The following is an 18923-nucleotide window of genomic DNA, read 5'->3' on the forward strand; positions in this document are numbered from 1 at the left end:
ATGTAATGTACTCTCGGCTTGTTTGGTTGGAGGTAATTGGTCGGAGGGAAAGAGAATTTTGATGTGAGAGACTAAAATTTTATTGTTTGTTTAGTGGGTACGAGAGTTCTAATGGGACGAGGAACGGGAGTTTAGAAGAGCAACTCGCACCGATCACTTCTAGCGGGAGGGGTGGGAATTGGGTGGAAATTTATTTTGAGTGGAAGATGGATGCATCTATACAGTTAATCATGACTTAAATATAATTTCCCACCTCTAAATTCTCACACCAAACAAAGGATATGAAGTCTCACATAAACTCCCACTCTTAATTCCCTTCGAAAGACAAGCAAGGGAATGGGACTAAAAATCATATTCCCAAGTGAATTCTCTCCGCCAACTCCCACCACTAATTCCCATGCCCCTTTCCATTTGTTGCCAAACGCACCCTCTAGTTAATATTTGTGATAAATTTTTATCTTTACTATTATATATATATATATATACATACACACATATGTATATGTATATGTGTATGTGTGTGTATTGCACCTGCGTTCTTTTGTACAGAATACACCCAGGCCAACCGGCGCGCAACCGCACCCAGAAGCGAACCATCTCCCCTTCCTGCGCGCGCCCAGACCAAACCCATCTGGCATTAACTCCCCCAGGGAGCCCCACCCACTCCGTTGTAGTTTCATTCTCTTCTTCCCGTTACTCTCTGCCCGCCTCCCTCCCCACTCGTCGGATTCCACGCTGCACATCCCTCTTCCTCACCGGGAAGCTCGTCGCCGGGGCTGTAGGATGCCCCACCCGAAGGAGGCGTGGGGGCTTGCGGTCGTGGTTCCTCTCCCTGCGACCCCATTCCCCGGAGCAACGGAGCCATTGTCGCAAGGTTCGTGCGGCTGGAGCGAGCGTCGTCGTCGTCGGGGGCCGCCGCCACGAGGTTCGCCATCGTCGACTCCTCCAACCATCTTCCTGGAGGTATCCCTCTCATCCTGCTCCCTCCCCCCCCCCCCCCCCCCCCCCCCCCCCGCACGCTCTCCAATTTTGAACCTAGGGTTTCGCAGTGTTGGGGTTTCCCCTTTACCCTGTCTTCTCGTTACTGCGCTCGTGCACTAGGGTTTCGCAGCGATCACCATCCACACACACAGATTAGCAACACCCACCCACACGTTTTTTTCTCCGGTGATTATGGTTTTGGTTTTTCTAGCGTATTTTCCCCCTCAAAATATATTTACCCCATAATGCCTTGTTAGGTAGTTACGGGATCCTTAAGCTTTTGCAATTCTAGTGCTCGTGGCATTGCAATTTGTCTGATTTGCAATGTGGATGTCCCTTTTTATGCGAATGTTCCTGAATTAATCTCTAGTTTATTCTTAGGTACTGGACCCCTTGATTACTTGCAAACTTAATGTCCTATATGTTGCAATTTGTGTTAAGTTGTAGTTTCTAGTCACTGGATCACAACCTGTAGGCAGTCACTGGATCCTTAATTAATGCTTTGGCAATCCCTAATGCTCTTGTGGCATTGAAATTTCTTGGGATGCGCTGGCTTTTTTTTATTTGTGCGGATGTTCCTAATTGAATCTCTAGTTTTCCCATGTACTGGATCATAACCTCTAGGTAGTTGCTGGATTTGGCTCCTGTGTGTGATTGATTATTTGAGCGTTTTGCAACTAATCTATTTGTATAGTTGCAACTGTACTCCCCATTAGTGTCATGCAGTTTTTTCACCTCAAATATGTTACCCCATATTGCCTTGTTAGGTAGTTACCGAAACCCTAAGAACTTTGCAATTCTAATGCTTGTGGCATTGCAATTTGTCTGATTGCCGATGTGATGTCCCTTTTTTATACGGATGTTCCTGAATTAATCTCTAGTTTTTATTCTTAGATATTGGACCCCCTATTACTTGCAAACTTAATGTCCTGTGTGTTGCAATTTGTGTTAATTTGTAGTTTCTAGTCACTGGATTACAACCAGTAGCTAGGTATTTACTGGATCCTTAATTACTGTTTTTTTGGGAATTCTAATGCTTTTTGTAGCATTGAAATTTGTGTGATGTGCTAGCCTTTTTTTATTTACGCGGATGTTTCTAAATGAATCTTTAGTTTTCCCAGGTACGGTACCGCTGATTTACTTGCAAACTTACTGCTCTGCATGTTGCAATTTGTTTTTGTTATGCGTTGGGCAATTTTTTTTGAATGTGTTACTCCAGTAATCTAGTTACTGGATTATAACCCCTAGGTAGTTACTGGATTTTTGTCCCTATGTGTGATTGATTATTTGAGTATTTTGCAACTAATCTATTTTGTAGTTTGCAACTTGTACATCCACTAGTGCCATGCAGTTATTTTTCTAAAATCCTGCTATTACATTGCACTCCCCAGTATCATTTTGCAAAACACACACTAACCTTTTTATTAAAAAAAGCGCTCAGGATGGAGCCCTCACTCAGCAACATTATACTCCTCTTTTGTGAAATGTAGTATTTGTACCGAATTAAAAAATAGCAGAATAAAGTTCATAATGTTTTACTGTTCTTACATAAAAGAAATTCTCCAACCATGAACCACAAACCAAGCTCACAAAAAGAATTACTCCTGTATGCACAACTTTTATAGAGAAAAAGTATAGAGAACCAGCTATTGATCTTGCTGTGAAAATATCAAACCATAAGAATAATAATTCTTTTCTTGGGTGATGATGCAGTAATCGTATAGAGAAAGGATAGTCCAGCAGGGGAACACACCATAATGAGGCCATAATTGTTAATTACCATGACCTGCCAGACGCAAATATCGTATTTAGAATCAGATTGATCATTGTCTCTTTACAGTCCTGAACCTGGAAATAATTTTAGTCTAGTTAGAACCAAGCCTATGGCTTAACAATTAACATGCATATAAACTTGAATATTGCATTGGCATCATACCTCGTGTTTTTTGCCTCCGGAAAGACCATGGTACAGTTCAAACTTCAAAGTCAGCCTCTTGTTCAGCTGCAACTCAGGAAGTGCCATGCTTAAGCAGCAGATTCATGTCAATGCAGAAGGACGTACGAGCAGGTCTCACATCTCAGTCGATGCTGCTGCTTTGGTCTGTGGGGAGCACCACCACAAGCACAAGGCATATGCATCCGATGAGCAGCCCCTTGCTAGACCAAGGTGCCAGGGTGGGGTGCGGGAGCAGCGGGGCACGCGTCGGGGTGAGCTCTCCCACGGGTGGACCCACGGGCGGCAGCCCCTGGGACCCGACGGGCAACGCCGGCGACGGCAGCGCGGCCCCCGCGTGCGGCATTCGACCTCCTGCACCTCGTTGCTGCCTCCGTTGACGGCTCGGGTGTCGGGGTCCATCGAGGTTTGGGTATGGGTGAAGTTTTTCACCCGTTTGCTTGCTGTTTTTGGGCTGGGGTGGGTTTGTAGCTCGGGTTTCGGGATGGATATGTGGAAACTCCACCCGGTCCCAACCTGTCCCGTTGCCATCCTTGTCGCCTCCTCCCCGTCTCCATCCCTGCACCCGTCCCTGATGCCGCCTCCTCCCGACGCGTCGCCTCCTCCCCGCTGCCGAGGTCGCCTCCTCACCGTCACGCCGCCTCCTCCTGAGCGCCCCGATTGTTTTTTTCTTCTTTTTTCCACTTTTATTCCATGCAATTGCAATATGATAATAAATGTGTTTTATTAGTTATCACAGTATACATGAGATCTAAACCAATAATTGTAAATTTCTATTAATGTTTTACGGCGTAATTACTATTGAAGTTGATGTTTGATTATTATTAGTTATTTTGGACAATCTTTTATTCTTAGCATTTCGTGAATTATGATGTTTTATGATGTAATTACTATTGAAGTTGATCTTTGTGGAATAATGTATCTTATTTCAATTTTATTTGTATAGTTTGGGCTAACTATGGCTAGTGGAAGTTCTTTTCGCTGTGGTGGTGGCGGCTGTGGTGCTGGTGCCCGTGGAAACTACATGTTCGAGGAGCCGTTGTCTCGTCGTTCAGGAATTCACTTCCCTCGTGGTGTCATTGACTTGCCATACAGTGATCGAAGCGAATGATCAATTCCCAACATAGTAATATTCTTTCCTTCTTCTTGTAATTGATTTTTTTACTACAAATGAATAATTTCTAAATTTACTTACATATTATCAACACAATTAGATGGCTCAAAGATGTTGTTGAAGATTTAGGTGGTACTTCTCCTGTAGTGCAAACCGAGGTTGTTGGTGAACCTTATTTTAAAAGAGTACACATCCCTTTTCAAGTACATGTTAGAGAAACAGATTTTAGCTCGATGTCATCAGGAGAGACCATCCCGATAGTTTCAATTGCCGTATGGGGTCAAATAGCACCAAGTCGGGTAACTTCTGAGAGGACCGTCGTGGAGGCCTGCCTACAGCAGCTTAAGGATCTTGGGTACTTTGTGCCACACTTGTCATATTTTCGAATAAAGCAGTTCGAGGAGAGAGAAAGCAATGTGCTTGTGACTGCTGAGAGGCTTTATCGGCTTAATCAACATGACATAGTATGGAACATTCTTTTATCATTCTTTTAACTTTAGTTATGTTATATCTTTTAATTTTCATAACATTATCATCATCTTTTAGGATCTTTTTGGTACAACCAATGCGGCAACGAGTTTTCGTGCCATTCTGGCTCAAGTCTTGGATGCGTTGAATTTGACTTACATGGGTGGAAACCCCATATTCACCAGAGATTGAAAGTTCCAGGCCAAATCAGTTAACCTCTCCATTGTTCAAGATTTATAGTAGTGTATGTGACCGTCCATGTGAAACGAAGGAGAGTGCACTCGTCCGTGCTCTAACCTTTTTTATGAAGTTCTAGGCTGGACGATTGGAGATCTTAACTATGTTCCATATCTAAGAAAGCGAAGCGAGTAGTACTATGAAATATGTAACCCCTTACCCTTTTCTTATGGAGAACTTGTTCTCTCTGAGAACTTAAGTATTGATGTATAATTTCATTGCATGTACAATCTTCTCTGAGTGACTTGGATTTGAATAAGTTGATACTTGTAAGATTTGGATTTGAATGGATTAATATATTAATGTAATATTAGTAGTAAATGCTCCATCGGATACGGATACGAATTATAAAACAAAAGGAAAACGAAAGGGAAAAAGGAAAGAGAAGGAATAACATTTAGTAAAGGTTAGTAAAACCAACCGGTACTAAAGTGCCACGCGCAACAACGCGACGTGGGTCGCAGTTTACTACCGGTTAGTTTCACCGACCAGTACTAAATGTAGCTGCGCTCGATACTAAAGAGGATTCCTGACCAGTACTAAAGGTCGTCCGTCCAGTAGTGTGGAGACCACCCTGCCGTCGCAAATAATGCATCACCACAGCCTAAACTGCGACATTGCCTTGGTGCATTTATTTGTAGATTAATGTGACAGCGCTGCTAGTGTCTGGACGTCCGTTGGAAAATTTTCTATCGGACGCTCCGATGAAACATTGAAAATTAACTAGTGCAACATCAACGGTCACTATTTGCAACATAAAAAATGATGTGTAAAAATGACTACGCTGTTTGACTCTAAGATAAAAAATTCCCACCGCAACATGAACACTATATTTTATGCAACATCTACCGTGAAACATGCAGAAATAATAGTTACAATATCAATACTTAACTATTGCAACGTACGTTGGACGCTCCGATTTTTTTTTAATTCCGAACGTCCGTAGCATTACCGTTAATGTAAACACACACCTGGCTCCTTCGAGTGTCAACGCTTCTGGGCAATTGCCGGCGACAAGTGGTGGTATGCACTCCAGAAAGATTTCGACAGGTACCACGGCGTTGATGTGGGCTAAGAAAAGTTAACGCCCGTCTTAGTTGACATCCGGTTTTTATCTTATCTTATAGAAGTCCCTTCAATCGATGTATAATTGCATATTTTTTCTGTCCTTATGCTCCATTTAGTATTGATGGAACTATGCAAGCAAAGGCAAATTATAAAACCACATGACAGTGCCAGTTGCCCTTTAAAAAATCAGATTTGCTAGACAGTTCTCCTGGCATGGCAGTTCTGATTTCTGAACGGCATGATTGCCGCCCTCTAAACCGATCCTCTGCCCATGCAGTGCAACGAACTGTGCAAGAGTGGCATGCGCGCGTGCCAGCGCGAAGCTTGCCTCCAACTATCCCGCGGACCTGCGCGCGCGCGTCCCCCAACTGCAATCAAGGCAGGAGGCCATACCGCGCGCCGTAGAGAATCGCCGCGTGCTTTGACTTGTCCCACAGCGACGATGCGTCGATGCCTTCCTGCCTGCCTGCCTGTGCTGTGCAAGGTATGGGTTGTCTCTAGTAGTATTCTGAAAGCCTGCGTGTCCTGGAGGTGTCAGCAGGTCAGCAGGGGCCAGTCCTATGATACTATCCCTGCACCTGCAAAGGCTCCAACAACTGCAGGATAATGATAATCCTGGTGGCCGGAGGCCGGCGGCGAATCATGCGTGCCTTGGTGGTGTGTATAAGCGGCACCCGGCCGGCAAGGCAAGCGCCGGCGCTGCGGCCTGCGGCCTGCGGCCGTGCCTGCCTCCACCCGATCCCGCCTCCCCCATCCCAGACCCACCCAAAATCAATGGCCCCCGCCGACGCCGCATGCACACGATCCCAGTTTCAAGGCGAGACGCGCGAGGGCGGCAAGCGGCAGAGGCCAGAGGCCCCTCACGTCACGCACGTCGCGTAGTCAGGCTGTCCTGCCTGCGTCCTTGCGGGCTCCTGCCATGCGTACCAGGTACGACGCCACCGAACGAACTCCGCCTCGCATGCGACGTGTCCACGCTTCGCCGCGATCGAGACCTCGCCAGTCCCGTTTGAACGTGATGGATGATGATACCGTGAGTCGTAAACCATCATCCCTGGTGGTGAATCGGATGATAGCAACTGGGCCGTGCGAATCCATCACGAGGCGTGAGCGCTGAAACTGCCATCATTCTGACGATGATGATGTTCCTCCGTCCGAGAGGTCCTCTCCGTCTGTGGTGACCCCCGGTCGATCGATCGGTGCGCACGCAGGCGGCACCCCACGCCGGCCAGGTCCAAGAACCGCGCGAGGGATTCCTTCCTCTAGAGTCCAGAGAGGCGTGAGCGGGGTCCAGCCCAGCCTCCAGGACTCCAGGGGTTGTTCCTGACGCATCGAGCGGCCCAAAAGGCGTCGTCGGTCGGCGCGTTGCGCGGGCACCGCCTCCCTCCCAGCGCCGAAACGCTGGGTGATCGGCGGATTCTTCCGCGCACCGCGCGCGCGCGGTGTGGCGAGACACCAATCCAACTAGCCGGCTGCCGGCCAAGCCCCCGCTCACCCGACCCCGGCCGCCGCCGCCTGGCGCGAGTGCGCTTCCACCCCAAGCAAAGAATTTCACGCGTCCGGCAAATAGCTGTGCGCCAGCCAGCCTCACCCATCACGGCGCACCCCGCTCACCTGGCGGGAAGGCCGCACATGTCAACGCACGGCGGGGCCGTGTGTACTCTGGTGCGCGCGCGGGGCCGATTCGCTTCGCCCATACCGTGTTTCATCTGGGGTCGTTGGACACGGCTTGGAAGAGGCGCGCGGTTGTGGTGCGGTGCGGTCCAGTGGGGGGATCGATTCGGTCAACGGGTCCGAGTTCCGGCCCTGCCTTAATTCTGTGACATTAACGGGTCCATGCGTGATTAGCGTGAGGTGCGCCTGCGCCACGGTCCTGTACATGACTTTTTCCATGGAGACGTGTATCAAAATTGGCATCAGACTCTGTAATTCAGTCCAATTAAGCACGCTTAACGGCTAGCGGTGTGTTCGCGCTGTCAGACGGAGCGATACGCAAATCTTCTTGGCATTGGTTTCTTTATTGTGCGCATCTGCCAGGTCCGCCGCTCCCACCAAGACCAACCAAACTCTGGAGTCAGCCAGCCAGCATTTAACTGGCTAGTTGCAGGTTCACGTCAAGGTCAGACTAGCTATGTTTAAGCTCGTGTAGCCGTGTAGGTGCAGCCGCGTAGCTTTTGTTGGTGAACCCAGGCCCCAGGGCCCGGGCGTGTTGCGTGCCATTGCCATCAACCTCACTACCTCAGGCGCAAGATGCCAAGCTGCTTGGTCATGTGCAGTCGTGTCATGCCGTCGTGCGCGCGCCGTGCCGTGCGACCGAGGCCAAAAACGAAATGAAATCCTAGCCGAATGGCAGCGGCTGGTGGTGGCGCCATCAGCCTCTCTGCAGCTGCCACAAGGTCCAGATCCAGTAATAGTAACACCCTCCAGGGTTCGTAAACGTGGATGGCTGGATGGGACTTGTTCGATAAGCTTGGAACAATCTAGCTCGCTGTTCGTCGTACGCCCCCAATCGCAGCCACACGCACCGCGCCGTGACGGGACAAGACGGGAATCCAAAATTAACTGGCGTGACGCTGGCCGCGACATCGGCAGATGGATGGGTGCGCGAGAATTTATTGTGGAACGCGCGCGGCCGCGGGCGACGACGCTGGCCGCACGTGCCGTAACGTGAGGTTTGAGCCACAGAAGCATGTGGCGCACGCCGGAGACCTCTCCGATCATCCGGGAAAACCAGAATCCAGGTGATTTGCCAATTTTGCCCGATGCCGAACCGGACGAAACGTCAGCGGCGTGGCGCGGGCCGCAGGAGGAGATGATGATGGCTTGACCGCTACGCTGCGGCATGCGTCTGAAGATGTGCCTTGACCAAGTCCTTAAGCAAACTGTTAGGAAAAACATACAGTAAACATCAAGCGATGGAGCAGTGATTACTCGTAGTCCATAAGCAACGCGAAACGTGCATACAACAATGCATCTCGCCGGACATTCAAAGTTCCATCGACCCGGCCAAAAGCGTGACGTCGTCGCGAGGAACTGATCGTCGTCGTGTCGTAGCTAGATTCTAGAGACCGCGCGCGGCATGATTGAAGCGCGAGATAGGAATAATTTCGTTAGTTTGTTATTACCGGTGGCATCAGCAAAGAAAGTTTCCGGTCAGCTTTGAAACGCCCCCAACGAACGGATCAACAGCAACAGCATGTAGTACGTTGAGCAGCAACGAACGATCGTCAACCTAGCATTCCGTTGTCACCTTACCCCTTTTTCAAACAAGAGAAACCCCACATCTCGTCCCAAACGCCAAGCACCCATGAATGAATAGTGGTAGTATTAAAATACTACCCAGAAACTCATCGTATCCCGGTCAACCCCAATCCGAGGATTAAAAAACAAACTCGGAACCCAAAACGAACACCCCCATCGTGACATCGTCCAATACCAGACCGAAGAAGATTTCGTCCAGAGTCAAGGCCGTCCCAAGCAAAGCTCCAACCGCCATCACCACCTGATCTGAACCCAACGCGCCCATCCCCCAGCCGCAACCCGCAACCGCAAGTCCGCAACCTCCGGACGCGGCCGGGCGGTCGGTCCCCTCCTGCCTGACTCCCCCTCCCTGGCCGGCGGCCCGATCTGATTCGCCTCGCGCACCCTCTCCTCCCTTCCTTATCCCCAAAGCAAAGGAACCCAGCGCGCGGAGCGCACACGCATATGGCACCGCCTCCGGCCCCGGGGTCGCAGCTGACAGCTAAGCCCAGCCGCGGGCACATGACACGCGCGCGCACGTCTCCACGGGCCCCGGGCTCGGGTGGGACTTGGAGGGGAAACACGGGACCGGCCGCGGCCGGGTGGGAACCGAGCGCGGGGGAGCGGGGCGCACACCAACCCCACCTGGCGGCGTGCGCGGGGGGCTATAAAACCCCCGGCCCCTGGCGTCCCCCAACCTCCCTCGCTCTTGGCATCGCAGCTCTCTCGATCGCAAGCTCCACCGCAAGGCGAACCCACCCCGTATCGTAGTCGAGAAGAAGAAGACAAAGTGGAGTAGGCCATGTCCAACGTGCCCACCTCCCTCCGCGACTCCTCCCTCACCGTCTTCCGCCTCGCCATCTCCAGCTCCGACCCCTGGCCCTTCTCTTCCTCCTGCCTCTAGCCACGAGCCTCCCCCTCAGCTTAGCTTCCTCTTCTTGAATCTTGATCAGCAACCAACCGAGCAGCTCCTTCTCGATCTGGCCTGCCTGGCGGCCATCATCATGCACGGCAAGCAGCAGCATCAGCAGCAGCAGATGGTGCCGGTGGCGCCCAAGGGGTGCGTGACGGTGCGGGTGGGCGCGGAGGGGGAGGAGCAGCGCCGCTTCGCCGTCCCGCTTGGCCACCTCAAGCACCCGCTCTTCGGCGCGCTGCTGGAGGAGGCCGAGCGCGAGTACGGCTTCCGCCACCAGGGCGCCATCGCCATCCCCTGCCGCGTCGACCGCTTCGTCCAGGTCGAGCACCTCATCGACCAGGACCTCCACGGCAGCTGCGCGCAGCACCTCGTCGACCTCGACAGCGCCGCCGCCCCGCCGCACCACCACCACCACCACCACCACCACCTGCACCTGCCGCGCTTCGTCGGCTGCTTCCGCGCCTGATCAATCGGTCGAGGTGTCTCCTTGTGCTGGTTGATTAGCTTTCGGTTTGGCTCGTCCTCCGTTCTCTCTCGCCTTGGTTTGTGGGGGTTGATGATGCGATTGGTTTGAAGCTTTGTGGCGAGAAGAGAGCCCATGGAGGGCGATGCATCTAGATGTTGACGATGACGAAAAATTGTGATGATGAACACAATCAATTGTAAAGATCTAGAGAGATCCTGTTGATCTTTAGCCTTAGCTTTTTTTTTCTTTCCTTTGCTTATACGTCAATATATACTTCGCTATAATATGCTCTGCGAAAGTGGTTTTGTTCGTGTAAATTATAAAGATTAATTTTCTGAATATATGGCCTTGCTAAGCTATTGACATCACAAACGCGTTAACGCTAATGCATTAGATTCGATGAGCTGAGTGGCTTTCCCATCAAGCCTTTGAGGGGGAAAACATTATAGGAAATTTTGGGAGCAAATAACTTGTCAAGATATTGGCATAATTAGCAAAAGATCTGCAAGTAGCTTACATTCATGGAAAATTCTCGACATATAAACCGTAAAGAAGGGTTTACATTCATGGAAAATTCACAAGGGGCGGAATAACTCGATATGATTGCTATGCATCCTTTTCAACTTATATATTCCGTTCTCCACCTTCTTCACTTTTGAGCATATTCCACAGTAATATCCGGGGCAAGTACATATTCTTATGTCCATGTCAAACAGGCAAAGTTGCTTAAAATAGGCGAGGGTGGAAGCAGTTCTCTAATCACCTTAGCTAATCTTTTTTCTTTCGCAATATTACTTGAAAAATAGTGGAAGATATTTCTCCAATTGCTCTAGCGGCCGCTGATGTCGAGATTGTCAAATTCAACAATAAAAGAGGAAACAAATTAAATGAAACAGATCATGATCAAAGGAATCCTAGCTAAGATCATGATATCGCAAGAATTTGATTCTTCCTATTACAATACTGATCCAGCAGCTAGGCTTAGACTACATGTTTTTTTTTTGAACGTAGAGTTAGAATACAGTATGCTGATTGATAAAAGAAGCCAGCAAAGATGACTTTGGTAGCGCTCGATCTAGGCATCTAGCTAGGGTTGGATAAGCATGCCAAAACGACCCCTTAGATTAAGGGCCTGGCTGCTGAAAGACGGCAGGTCTACAAATTTTCCATGCCCCTGCTCATCTTTCAGCCAAGCACGAGCTAGTGAACTTGTACTAGATGTGTACTAGTACAAAATAAACCACCCCTTTTTGAATCGGTCCGGCCTAAATCTGCCATGCCATCCACTAGTTTTGGAAGTCCTCCCCACGTTAATTTGATGGTGCAAATATATCGTTTGATGGTTGGAGTAGTTGATGTTTGACGTACGCGTGGGGTTGTTGGAAGCAGCTTGGGATTGAGCAAATTGCCGTGGTTAATTCAAGTTTATTAGTTCCACACGCCTACCGGCTTCGTGTTGAACCAACTGGAGCTGGCGTGCTCGGGTCAAAAGTCCAAGGGCCAGCTAGGTGTTAAGAGAGAGCTCCGGAATTCCCACTGACGCTACTGTAGAAATTTCATATCTCTGGCACGAATGAATTGGTTCTAGTTTCCACCTGTCCAAATAGGCTCTTTACTCTTTCTCTCCACCTCTTTTTCTGGGGAAATTTCGCAATACTTTACCCGGCAGTAGACTGCTAAAATCGTCCCAGCATTGACATCGAAGATAGAACACTGGGATTTTTTTCTTCTTCTGTGACTTGTCGGCATGAAATTGGCCTACGGAGACAAACAAATTGGGTCGGTTAGCCGTATCTTTCAAGGGCTGACGGTGTCAAGGCATAATGACAAACATTACCTTTTAATTTTGGCATAAGGAATTCCAGGATTAGGGACACCAGAGCTTTAGTAAAGTGGATAAAAAAGGATAAAGATTGAAACCGCACCACACGCCAAAAGAAAGAAAACAAAAGGGCGAGGACTCATTAGCCTTTTTATTAAAATATAATTCAAGTCATTAGACTCTAGATTAGTTGTTCAATTATTCGCGTTAGTGCGCCGAAAGCCTTGGAGGCTGAGGGGCTAGGGTTTTATTTCTTTTGGTATCTTCACGTCTATGAAAATGCGTACCCTTCGAAAAGAGTAGTAGTCGAGCAGATGCTAAAATGTACGTTTTGGGCTGTTGAAGAGTTCAGTAGTATGGGCCAAATTCTATTAAAGGACCGAACTGAACACTTACTTGTTCATGGGCTTACGGTAGCAAACTTGAGTACTGTTGTAGGATATTGTTGTCTTCTGCAGTGGGTTCAGACTTCAGACTTCAGGCTAAAAAATCTCAAAATAAACAAGCTTCAATCTGCAAGTGAAAATCGAAGTAGCAGCCGCCGACTACTATGAATTATCTATATGCTGGAACAGCCTAATATGAAATATCTGCAAGTGACTGTTAAAGAACACAAAGAAACTTATGGTTTACATGAGAACCGAACTGACCATCTCAAGTTTCAAGCACTTGGGTGTTTAGAGGCAAATTGAATAAATACCTATTTCAGTTAACGCAATATAGCATAACACTGCCCGTTCGGTGCCATCATATTACAAACTAAAATCTATGCTCTTCCCCTCATGTGAACTGGGCCAGGAACCTATGCAAGATCAGCATTTTCCTCCTGCTACAGAACCAGTTCTTGTATAGCTAGAGGCCCAACCACACCCCAAAAACCCTCCTCAACTTCTCATCTGACTGGAACTACAAAGAATTAGAGAAAGTGAAAGGAATCATGTGACCAAGCGGTCTCATACTACACTGAGATGTTGAAACCCTGACGCCATCGTCACAGATGGCGGAACAAGCCTGATTCAGCCTTCAGTAACTGCCTATGTGCTAATTCTGATCTTCTGGTGCTTTGGCAGTCCAGTACGTCTTGACCGCCATGAGGACCTTCTCTGGGTTGAAGGGGCCGTCCTCATGGTCCATGATGCGGCTCTCCCACCGCATTCGCTTGGTTATTGCCTGGACTTTCGTGAGCACATCAACCGTGTCACGGATGATAGCTGTGCCCTCGGGCCTTAGTATCCTATCCATCTCCAAGAGGATGTCAGTTATATCACACCTGAAAAGTTTAGGAAAAAAACATCATGAGGGCCTGTGCATTGTCAATTGTCTTATATTATGGATATTTTGGAGCTGGACCATTGCTCCCACGCTTGCTGACAAAGGAACTCATGCAAACAACCAGATCCATTTTAGCACGCATGTGGTACAGGAAGTGGCCAAAATATCACAAATGCGCTTTCAGAAATGCATACAAGGATAGCAGTTAAACTAGAGTCCTGTGTTACAGGCAATATCAACAGTAAATTGTACTGCACAGTACATGCAGTAATCAGCTAGGCAAGGTAACGATCTAGCAAGGACTGAAGGACTATCTCATTTAATTTGCGCTGAAGATGTTGCATGAGATGTCTAGCATAACCTTCACTAACACACAAATATCTTCTCATAATCATAAACCACAAAACATTTCTTTTGATAAAAGTAAGCTGGTATGTTCCTTAAAAAGGCTAAGCTGAGTTACAATTGATGATTTTTAAGGCAGACAAATGATGGCAAAACAAGGGTAACAAGAAGAACATAGGAAGAAATAATGTCTTGAGCATGGCTAAAAGAAAGGGTGAAGTAAGGAATTTCCGTACCTGTCTTGGTAGATGCTAAACAAATTGTCAGCATGCAGGAGGTCATAGGTTCTTGGATACGTTGAGAAAGCTTCACACCAGTCCTGGTATGTGCCAATGAACCCTCGCTCATATATTGCCCCAAGGGTGTCCCGGTCAGAATTAACAGGGACAACATTCATCACCCACACAGGGTACTTCACCAAAGAAGCAGCAAACCCACCCATGTTTGCGTTCATGTCCATCACATTTCTGTATCTATTCTCTGCTATGGGTATGGTGCGCTTGTAGTATGCTATTCTCTTCTCCCACAACTTCTTGTCCTCATCAAACTTCTTTGCATCTAATCCGGGTATCATGCCCCTTCTAATCCTGGGGGGAACTATGAATGCCCTCTCTGGCCATCTCTCTACGGCTCCACCTGCCACTTCTCCCTGGTTGCTTACTTCTGGCAATGGAGTAACACAGGCTTCCATCTGCCTGTACCTGTATATGGAACGGGAAAAGAATTAAACAACTAAATGGCTTATCAGACATTTTTTATTGGTTAAAAAAATTCCATACCAAGCAGCATCAGGATTGTCACTCTTGCATATATGGGGTGTCTTGTATGTCTTCTTAATGTTGGCACACTCAAGGTGGTTCTTAGGCTTCTGCCAGATGGAGAGATCCCCCTTCTCAACAACCTTGTTCCAGCAAAGGCTCCTTGCAACATCCTCAATCTTGTCTTGCTCTTGCTTGAGGTCATCCTTTGTCCTCTCCCACCCCTTGTGGTGCGTCTTCCAATTGATTGGAGGGCCCGAGAGAATCCAATATCCTCCTGGCCTTAGAATTCTATCGACTTCAGCAAGGTATAGTCCATCTAAAGGAAATTTGAAACCGTCCACTCAATTAGTCAGTTCATTTTTCTACCCAAGGACAAGATATGATACTCATTAGAGCGAATGCTAGAGGTGTGAAGTGCTCACCATGTGCATACCAAGGAATTAGACAGCGTGAGCAATGCGCCATATCAAATGCCCTAGATGGGTAAGGCAACCTGTGCTTCCCCATCACACCAATGATGGCAGGGACACCTCTTTCCAGTGCAAATTGCACCTGAGCTTCGTGAGTGTCCCTTGGCGCGAACGACATGGCAATGATGTTCCTCTTCAGCAAGTAAGCCCCCCAACTAGCAACCTTCAACAACAAAAGCATCAGCACCATCACAATTCACAACATCTATAAACCTCAACCAAGGCGTTCCTCCACTTACCCCGCATCCTGTGTCGACAGCAGTCCTGATCTGCCCATCTGACAACGAGATGAGCTTATTGATATCATCGATGTAGGCATCAGCGCCACGGGGAAACATGGTGCCACCACCGGGGAACCGGAACTTGTCGCCCTCCACCTGGATCCAGTTCTGCACGGCCTTCTCGATGCTGAGCTCCTTGTGGGGGATATTGTTGAAATAAGCATAATCCCTGCTTTTAGGCCACTTGAAAGGGGTCCTGTACCCGGGCGGCGCCGGGATGAGGCATCGGACCTGCTCGTCCTTGCCGGGGCAGTGCCGCTCCCGGTACACCAGCATGGTGCGGTCGAACCGGCGCCCACGTGTACGGTCTTCACATGGTGTGTACTCGCTAAAGTTGAGCGGACATGCCGGAAATTGCTGCAGTCCTGCGCCGGCATCTGTGTCATTGATGGCGAGCCGATGGTGTGCGTCGAAGTCGAGCACCTCGCCGGAACCTGGTCCGAAGGATGGCACGGAGGCAGAGCTGGATGCCGTGCTGGTGGCAGGGTCACAGCCAACCCGGGTGATCGCCGCAGAGTTGCCTACTGGCTTAGGAAGCGTGGTGTTCTGCCATGCACCGAGGACATAGAAGGCGATGCAGAGTGCGCTCACCACGAGGATGTATGTCAGGCGCTGCTTCTTGGATTCCTGCAGCTGCTGGGCTTTGGGGGAGGCTGGGTACTCCTTCGGCATGGCTCCTGCATGTTCCAAGAATCAGGGAGGTGTCAACAAAATTTAGCTTAATCTCACGAAGAGAGGCACCAAATTTAGGAATCGGTCACACAGTTCAGGAGTAGAGGGATTAAACCGACAAATTTAGCCTGCAAATCTTTGATGTGAGATGAAAATGGAAGGTGAAAACATAGGGCTTGCACTGCTGTATAAAATGCAGTACTTTTGCAATAAGCAGTGAAAGAAATCTAAGATACTATCAAGATTTGAAATTTACAGTGCTTTAGTGAGGGTTGTGTGCACAATTTCTGCACTGCTTGGTGAGATCAAAACTAGAACCATTTTGAATTTGGGCAGTAAATTTCTATAGTTAGCTGCAACTTCAGAACATAGGAATTCAGACAGTGCAAGGGTATCAAAATAGCAAATTTGCTTGATCTGTTTCCTGAACAATACCTAAATTTATGATTGCCTCAAAAGTAATACGCATCGCCTAATAGCCCAACCCAAGAAATTGAAAAGCAACAGGCAGGTAGCATCTAAAGAGACAGCCAGGTGAAAATATCAGTGGTAAGAACCTCAGATCGTGAACAAATTCTCTAAAAGTTTTGCTTTGCTCGAGAGGAAACTACAAAGAATCATAGGCACGCCTCAGAAGAAAATCAGCAAAACCCATGCTTCTTGCTGAAGGCAGGTATTTCATTTTTTAGGATAAAGGGCAAAGGGGGCTAAACATTAAAGATTCCAAGCAAAAGGCAACAGGAAGCTAACACCATAATGGCAGCTAAGAACCAGCCCATGCTCATGAATCCAAAAAATTAACGAAATCGGAAGCAGACCCCATCAATGCCCCTCAGTGGGAGCCGTTGCATTTCCAAATGGATCCATCCGCTCCAAGAAACAAAGGGCACGAAACGAATCAGCAGAGGTACCAGACCTGCGAACAAGAAGCCAGCTCAGGAAGGCAGGGCAGTGGAGGAAGCCAAGACGAGTAGACGACGAAGAAGAGGCAGGGAACCCCCAAGTTCCAGAGGGGGGAAGGGGAAGGGGGCAGTAGAGTAGCACCAGGGGTCCGGTCTATTTATTCGAGCTCTGCCTCAGGCCTCAGCCATGGTGAGGTGAGTGAGGCAGGCACTGAGCTCTGGTGAGGGGGAGTGAAGTGGTGGCGTGATGCCGAACACGCTCACATGTCAGCAGCAGCCCAGCTAACCCGTCCTTTTTCATAAATAAAGAAAGCGAGGGTGTGAATGGAGGCCACACCCGGAAAGATCAGGCCGACACGGGAATAAAATAGAGTGGAATTGGGAAGAAAAAAGCGGGGAGCGCACCGAGGGCGAGGCCAGACTCCTGCCTGTCCTTCCTCACGTGGTCATGGCCATGGAGGCATGGACCAATGGCTGGCTATGGAGACCCCAGAGGATCGTGGGAGGAAGATGATTTCATAAGAAGCAAGTCTTCGGTCCTTGGAATTAGGCCCCTTGCACGATGTGACGTTTCTTTCCTTGGACTGTGAAACAGATGATGATGCATGCACCGTGACGAGAAATTTGCCCTGAATTTCTGGCATATTGGTTTCTGAACAAAATTTCTGGACTATTGGTTTCTGAACAATCTTTGACATTTCAAGGGTCTACTTTCAAGAACCAATCAACTGGTATTTGCATGCAGATGATGACATTGCAGGAAAAGAAAACTTTTTTTGAGTACTTTGGAGGAATTTTTTTGAATAAACTGTCAATGACCCGCATAAAAATCTCACAAACTGTCAAGATTGAAAGCAGAACTGGGTTAAGGGGGTGTTTGGATAGCAGGTGCTAAATTTTAGCACCTGTCACATCGGATGTTTGGATACTAATTAGGAGTATTAAACATAGTCTAATTACAAAACTAATTGCACAACCCCTAGGCTAAATCGCGAGACGAATCTATTAAGCCTAATTAATCCATCATTAGCGAATGGTTACTGTAGCACCACATTGTCAAATCATGGACTAATTAGGCTTAATAGATTCATCTCGCGATTTAGCCTAGGGGTTGTGCAATTAGTTTTGTAATTAGACTATGTTTAATACTCCTAATTAGTGTCCAAACATCCGATGTGAAAGGTGCTAAAATTTAGCACATGCCTCCCAAACACCCTCTAAATCTTGGAATTACTCACCTGTAAATCTTAGGATTCCCTTGTCACCGTAGCAAATTTGCCCTGCCCTCTTCTGACTGTCGCCCACTCTATCATTGATCTGGGCAGCTTTGCCCGGCCATGATGGTTGTTTGCAGTAGAAGCAGGGTAAAACCAAAAGGCTCTCCTTTTGAGCTGTTACCCTTTTTTATCTCCTCACACACTGCTTCTGGCGATTTTCTCCCACCTTGTTCTTTGCCTGCATGGAGAGTGGACAGGATTGGGTCAATGGCCAAAGAGCACCACAGAGGGTTATGGGGAGAGATTGTCGGGCCTCCATTTGCTCCCAGCATTTTCTGTTTTTTTCCCCTTTGGACTTGAAAAATAGAAAACCTCATGTGGGGAGAAAAAAATTGCAGTTTTTGTGATGGGCTGATGGCATGCTTAGACAGTGTCGGTGCAATAAAATGCAGGGACCACAGCGTAGACTGGTGCATCCCCTTTGATGATTCATGTTCATGCGTGTCCTACCTATTTGGCCTGATATTTTGCACAGGATTTCACCAGGGAATAATGAATGCTGCGATTCCTAGGATCCTTTGTGCACACCTAATTCCCCAATTCAATTTTGTTTCAGGGAGAAATGATGTTATAAAAGCCACATACTCCCTCTGTCCCCTTTTTAGTGTCGCTCGGGAACCAGGTTCCCCTCGCAATCCCGGTTCCTGAGCGACAATTAAAACGGGATGGAGGGAGTA

The 18923-nt window shown here is 48.2% G+C and overlaps 2 protein-coding genes and 1 long non-coding RNA gene across 5 annotated transcripts; 2 read left to right on the forward strand and 1 right to left on the reverse strand.

Annotated features, from left to right (window-relative positions):
• Nucleotides 1-615: 615 nt before the first annotated feature.
• Nucleotides 616-4977, forward strand: LOC117840657 (uncharacterized). Of its 2 annotated transcripts, XR_004637051.2 has the most exons (4): nucleotides 619-963; nucleotides 3882-4061; nucleotides 4150-4513; nucleotides 4596-4977. It is a non-coding gene; the product is annotated as an uncharacterized lncRNA (long non-coding RNA). The 2 variants fall into 2 exon arrangements; XR_004637050.2 differs by having other exon boundaries at nucleotides 616-963; nucleotides 3882-4513.
• Nucleotides 4978-9752: 4775 nt separating this feature from the next.
• Nucleotides 9753-10785, forward strand: LOC117836372 (auxin-responsive protein SAUR32). Its single transcript, XM_034715781.2, has one exon. The coding sequence runs from the start codon at nucleotides 10067-10069 to the stop codon at nucleotides 10442-10444; it is 378 nt and encodes a 125-aa protein (XP_034571672.1). The 5' UTR covers nucleotides 9753-10066; the 3' UTR covers nucleotides 10445-10785.
• A 2169-nt stretch (nucleotides 10786-12954) lies between these two features.
• On the reverse strand, nucleotides 12955-17265 carry LOC117838293 (probable methyltransferase PMT18). Of its 2 annotated transcripts, none has more exons than XM_034718259.2 (6): nucleotides 16886-17265; nucleotides 15354-16072; nucleotides 15067-15277; nucleotides 14663-14960; nucleotides 14120-14584; nucleotides 12955-13536 (listed from the first exon to the last, which is right to left on the reverse strand). In XM_034718259.2, exons 2-6 carry the CDS (start codon nucleotides 16065-16067, stop codon nucleotides 13308-13310), a joined length of 1917 nt encoding a protein of 638 aa, XP_034574150.1. In that variant the 5' UTR covers nucleotides 16068-16072; nucleotides 16886-17265; the 3' UTR covers nucleotides 12955-13307. The 2 variants fall into 2 exon arrangements, with proteins under 2 accessions (XP_034574150.1, XP_034574149.1); XM_034718258.2 differs by having other exon boundaries at nucleotides 16984-17262.
• Nucleotides 17266-18923: the final 1658 nt, after the last annotated feature.

Source organism: Setaria viridis, chromosome 9 (genome assembly GCF_005286985.2).
Source record: "Setaria viridis chromosome 9, Setaria_viridis_v4.0, whole genome shotgun sequence".
NCBI lineage: Eukaryota > Viridiplantae > Streptophyta > Magnoliopsida > Poales > Poaceae > Setaria > Setaria viridis.

What these genes read in the sequence shown, in the direction of transcription:
- LOC117838293 (XM_034718259.2), bottom strand. Translation starts at nt 16,067, where the DNA reads ATGCCGAAGGAGTACCCAGCCTCCCCCAAAGCCCAGCAGCTGCAGGAA. An exon ending in CTGTCGACACAGGATGCGGG is followed by an intron (nt 15,278 to 15,353) that starts GTAAGTGGAGGA and finishes TTGTTGTTGAAG; the next exon opens with GTTGCTAGTTGGGGGGCTTA. An exon ending in GACAATCCTGATGCTGCTTG is followed by an intron (nt 14,585 to 14,662) that starts GTATGGAATTTT and finishes TTCCATATACAG; the next exon opens with GTACAGGCAGATGGAAGCCT.
- LOC117836372 (XM_034715781.2), top strand. Translation starts at nt 10,067, where the DNA reads ATGCACGGCAAGCAGCAGCATCAGCAGCAGCAGATGGTGCCGGTGGCG.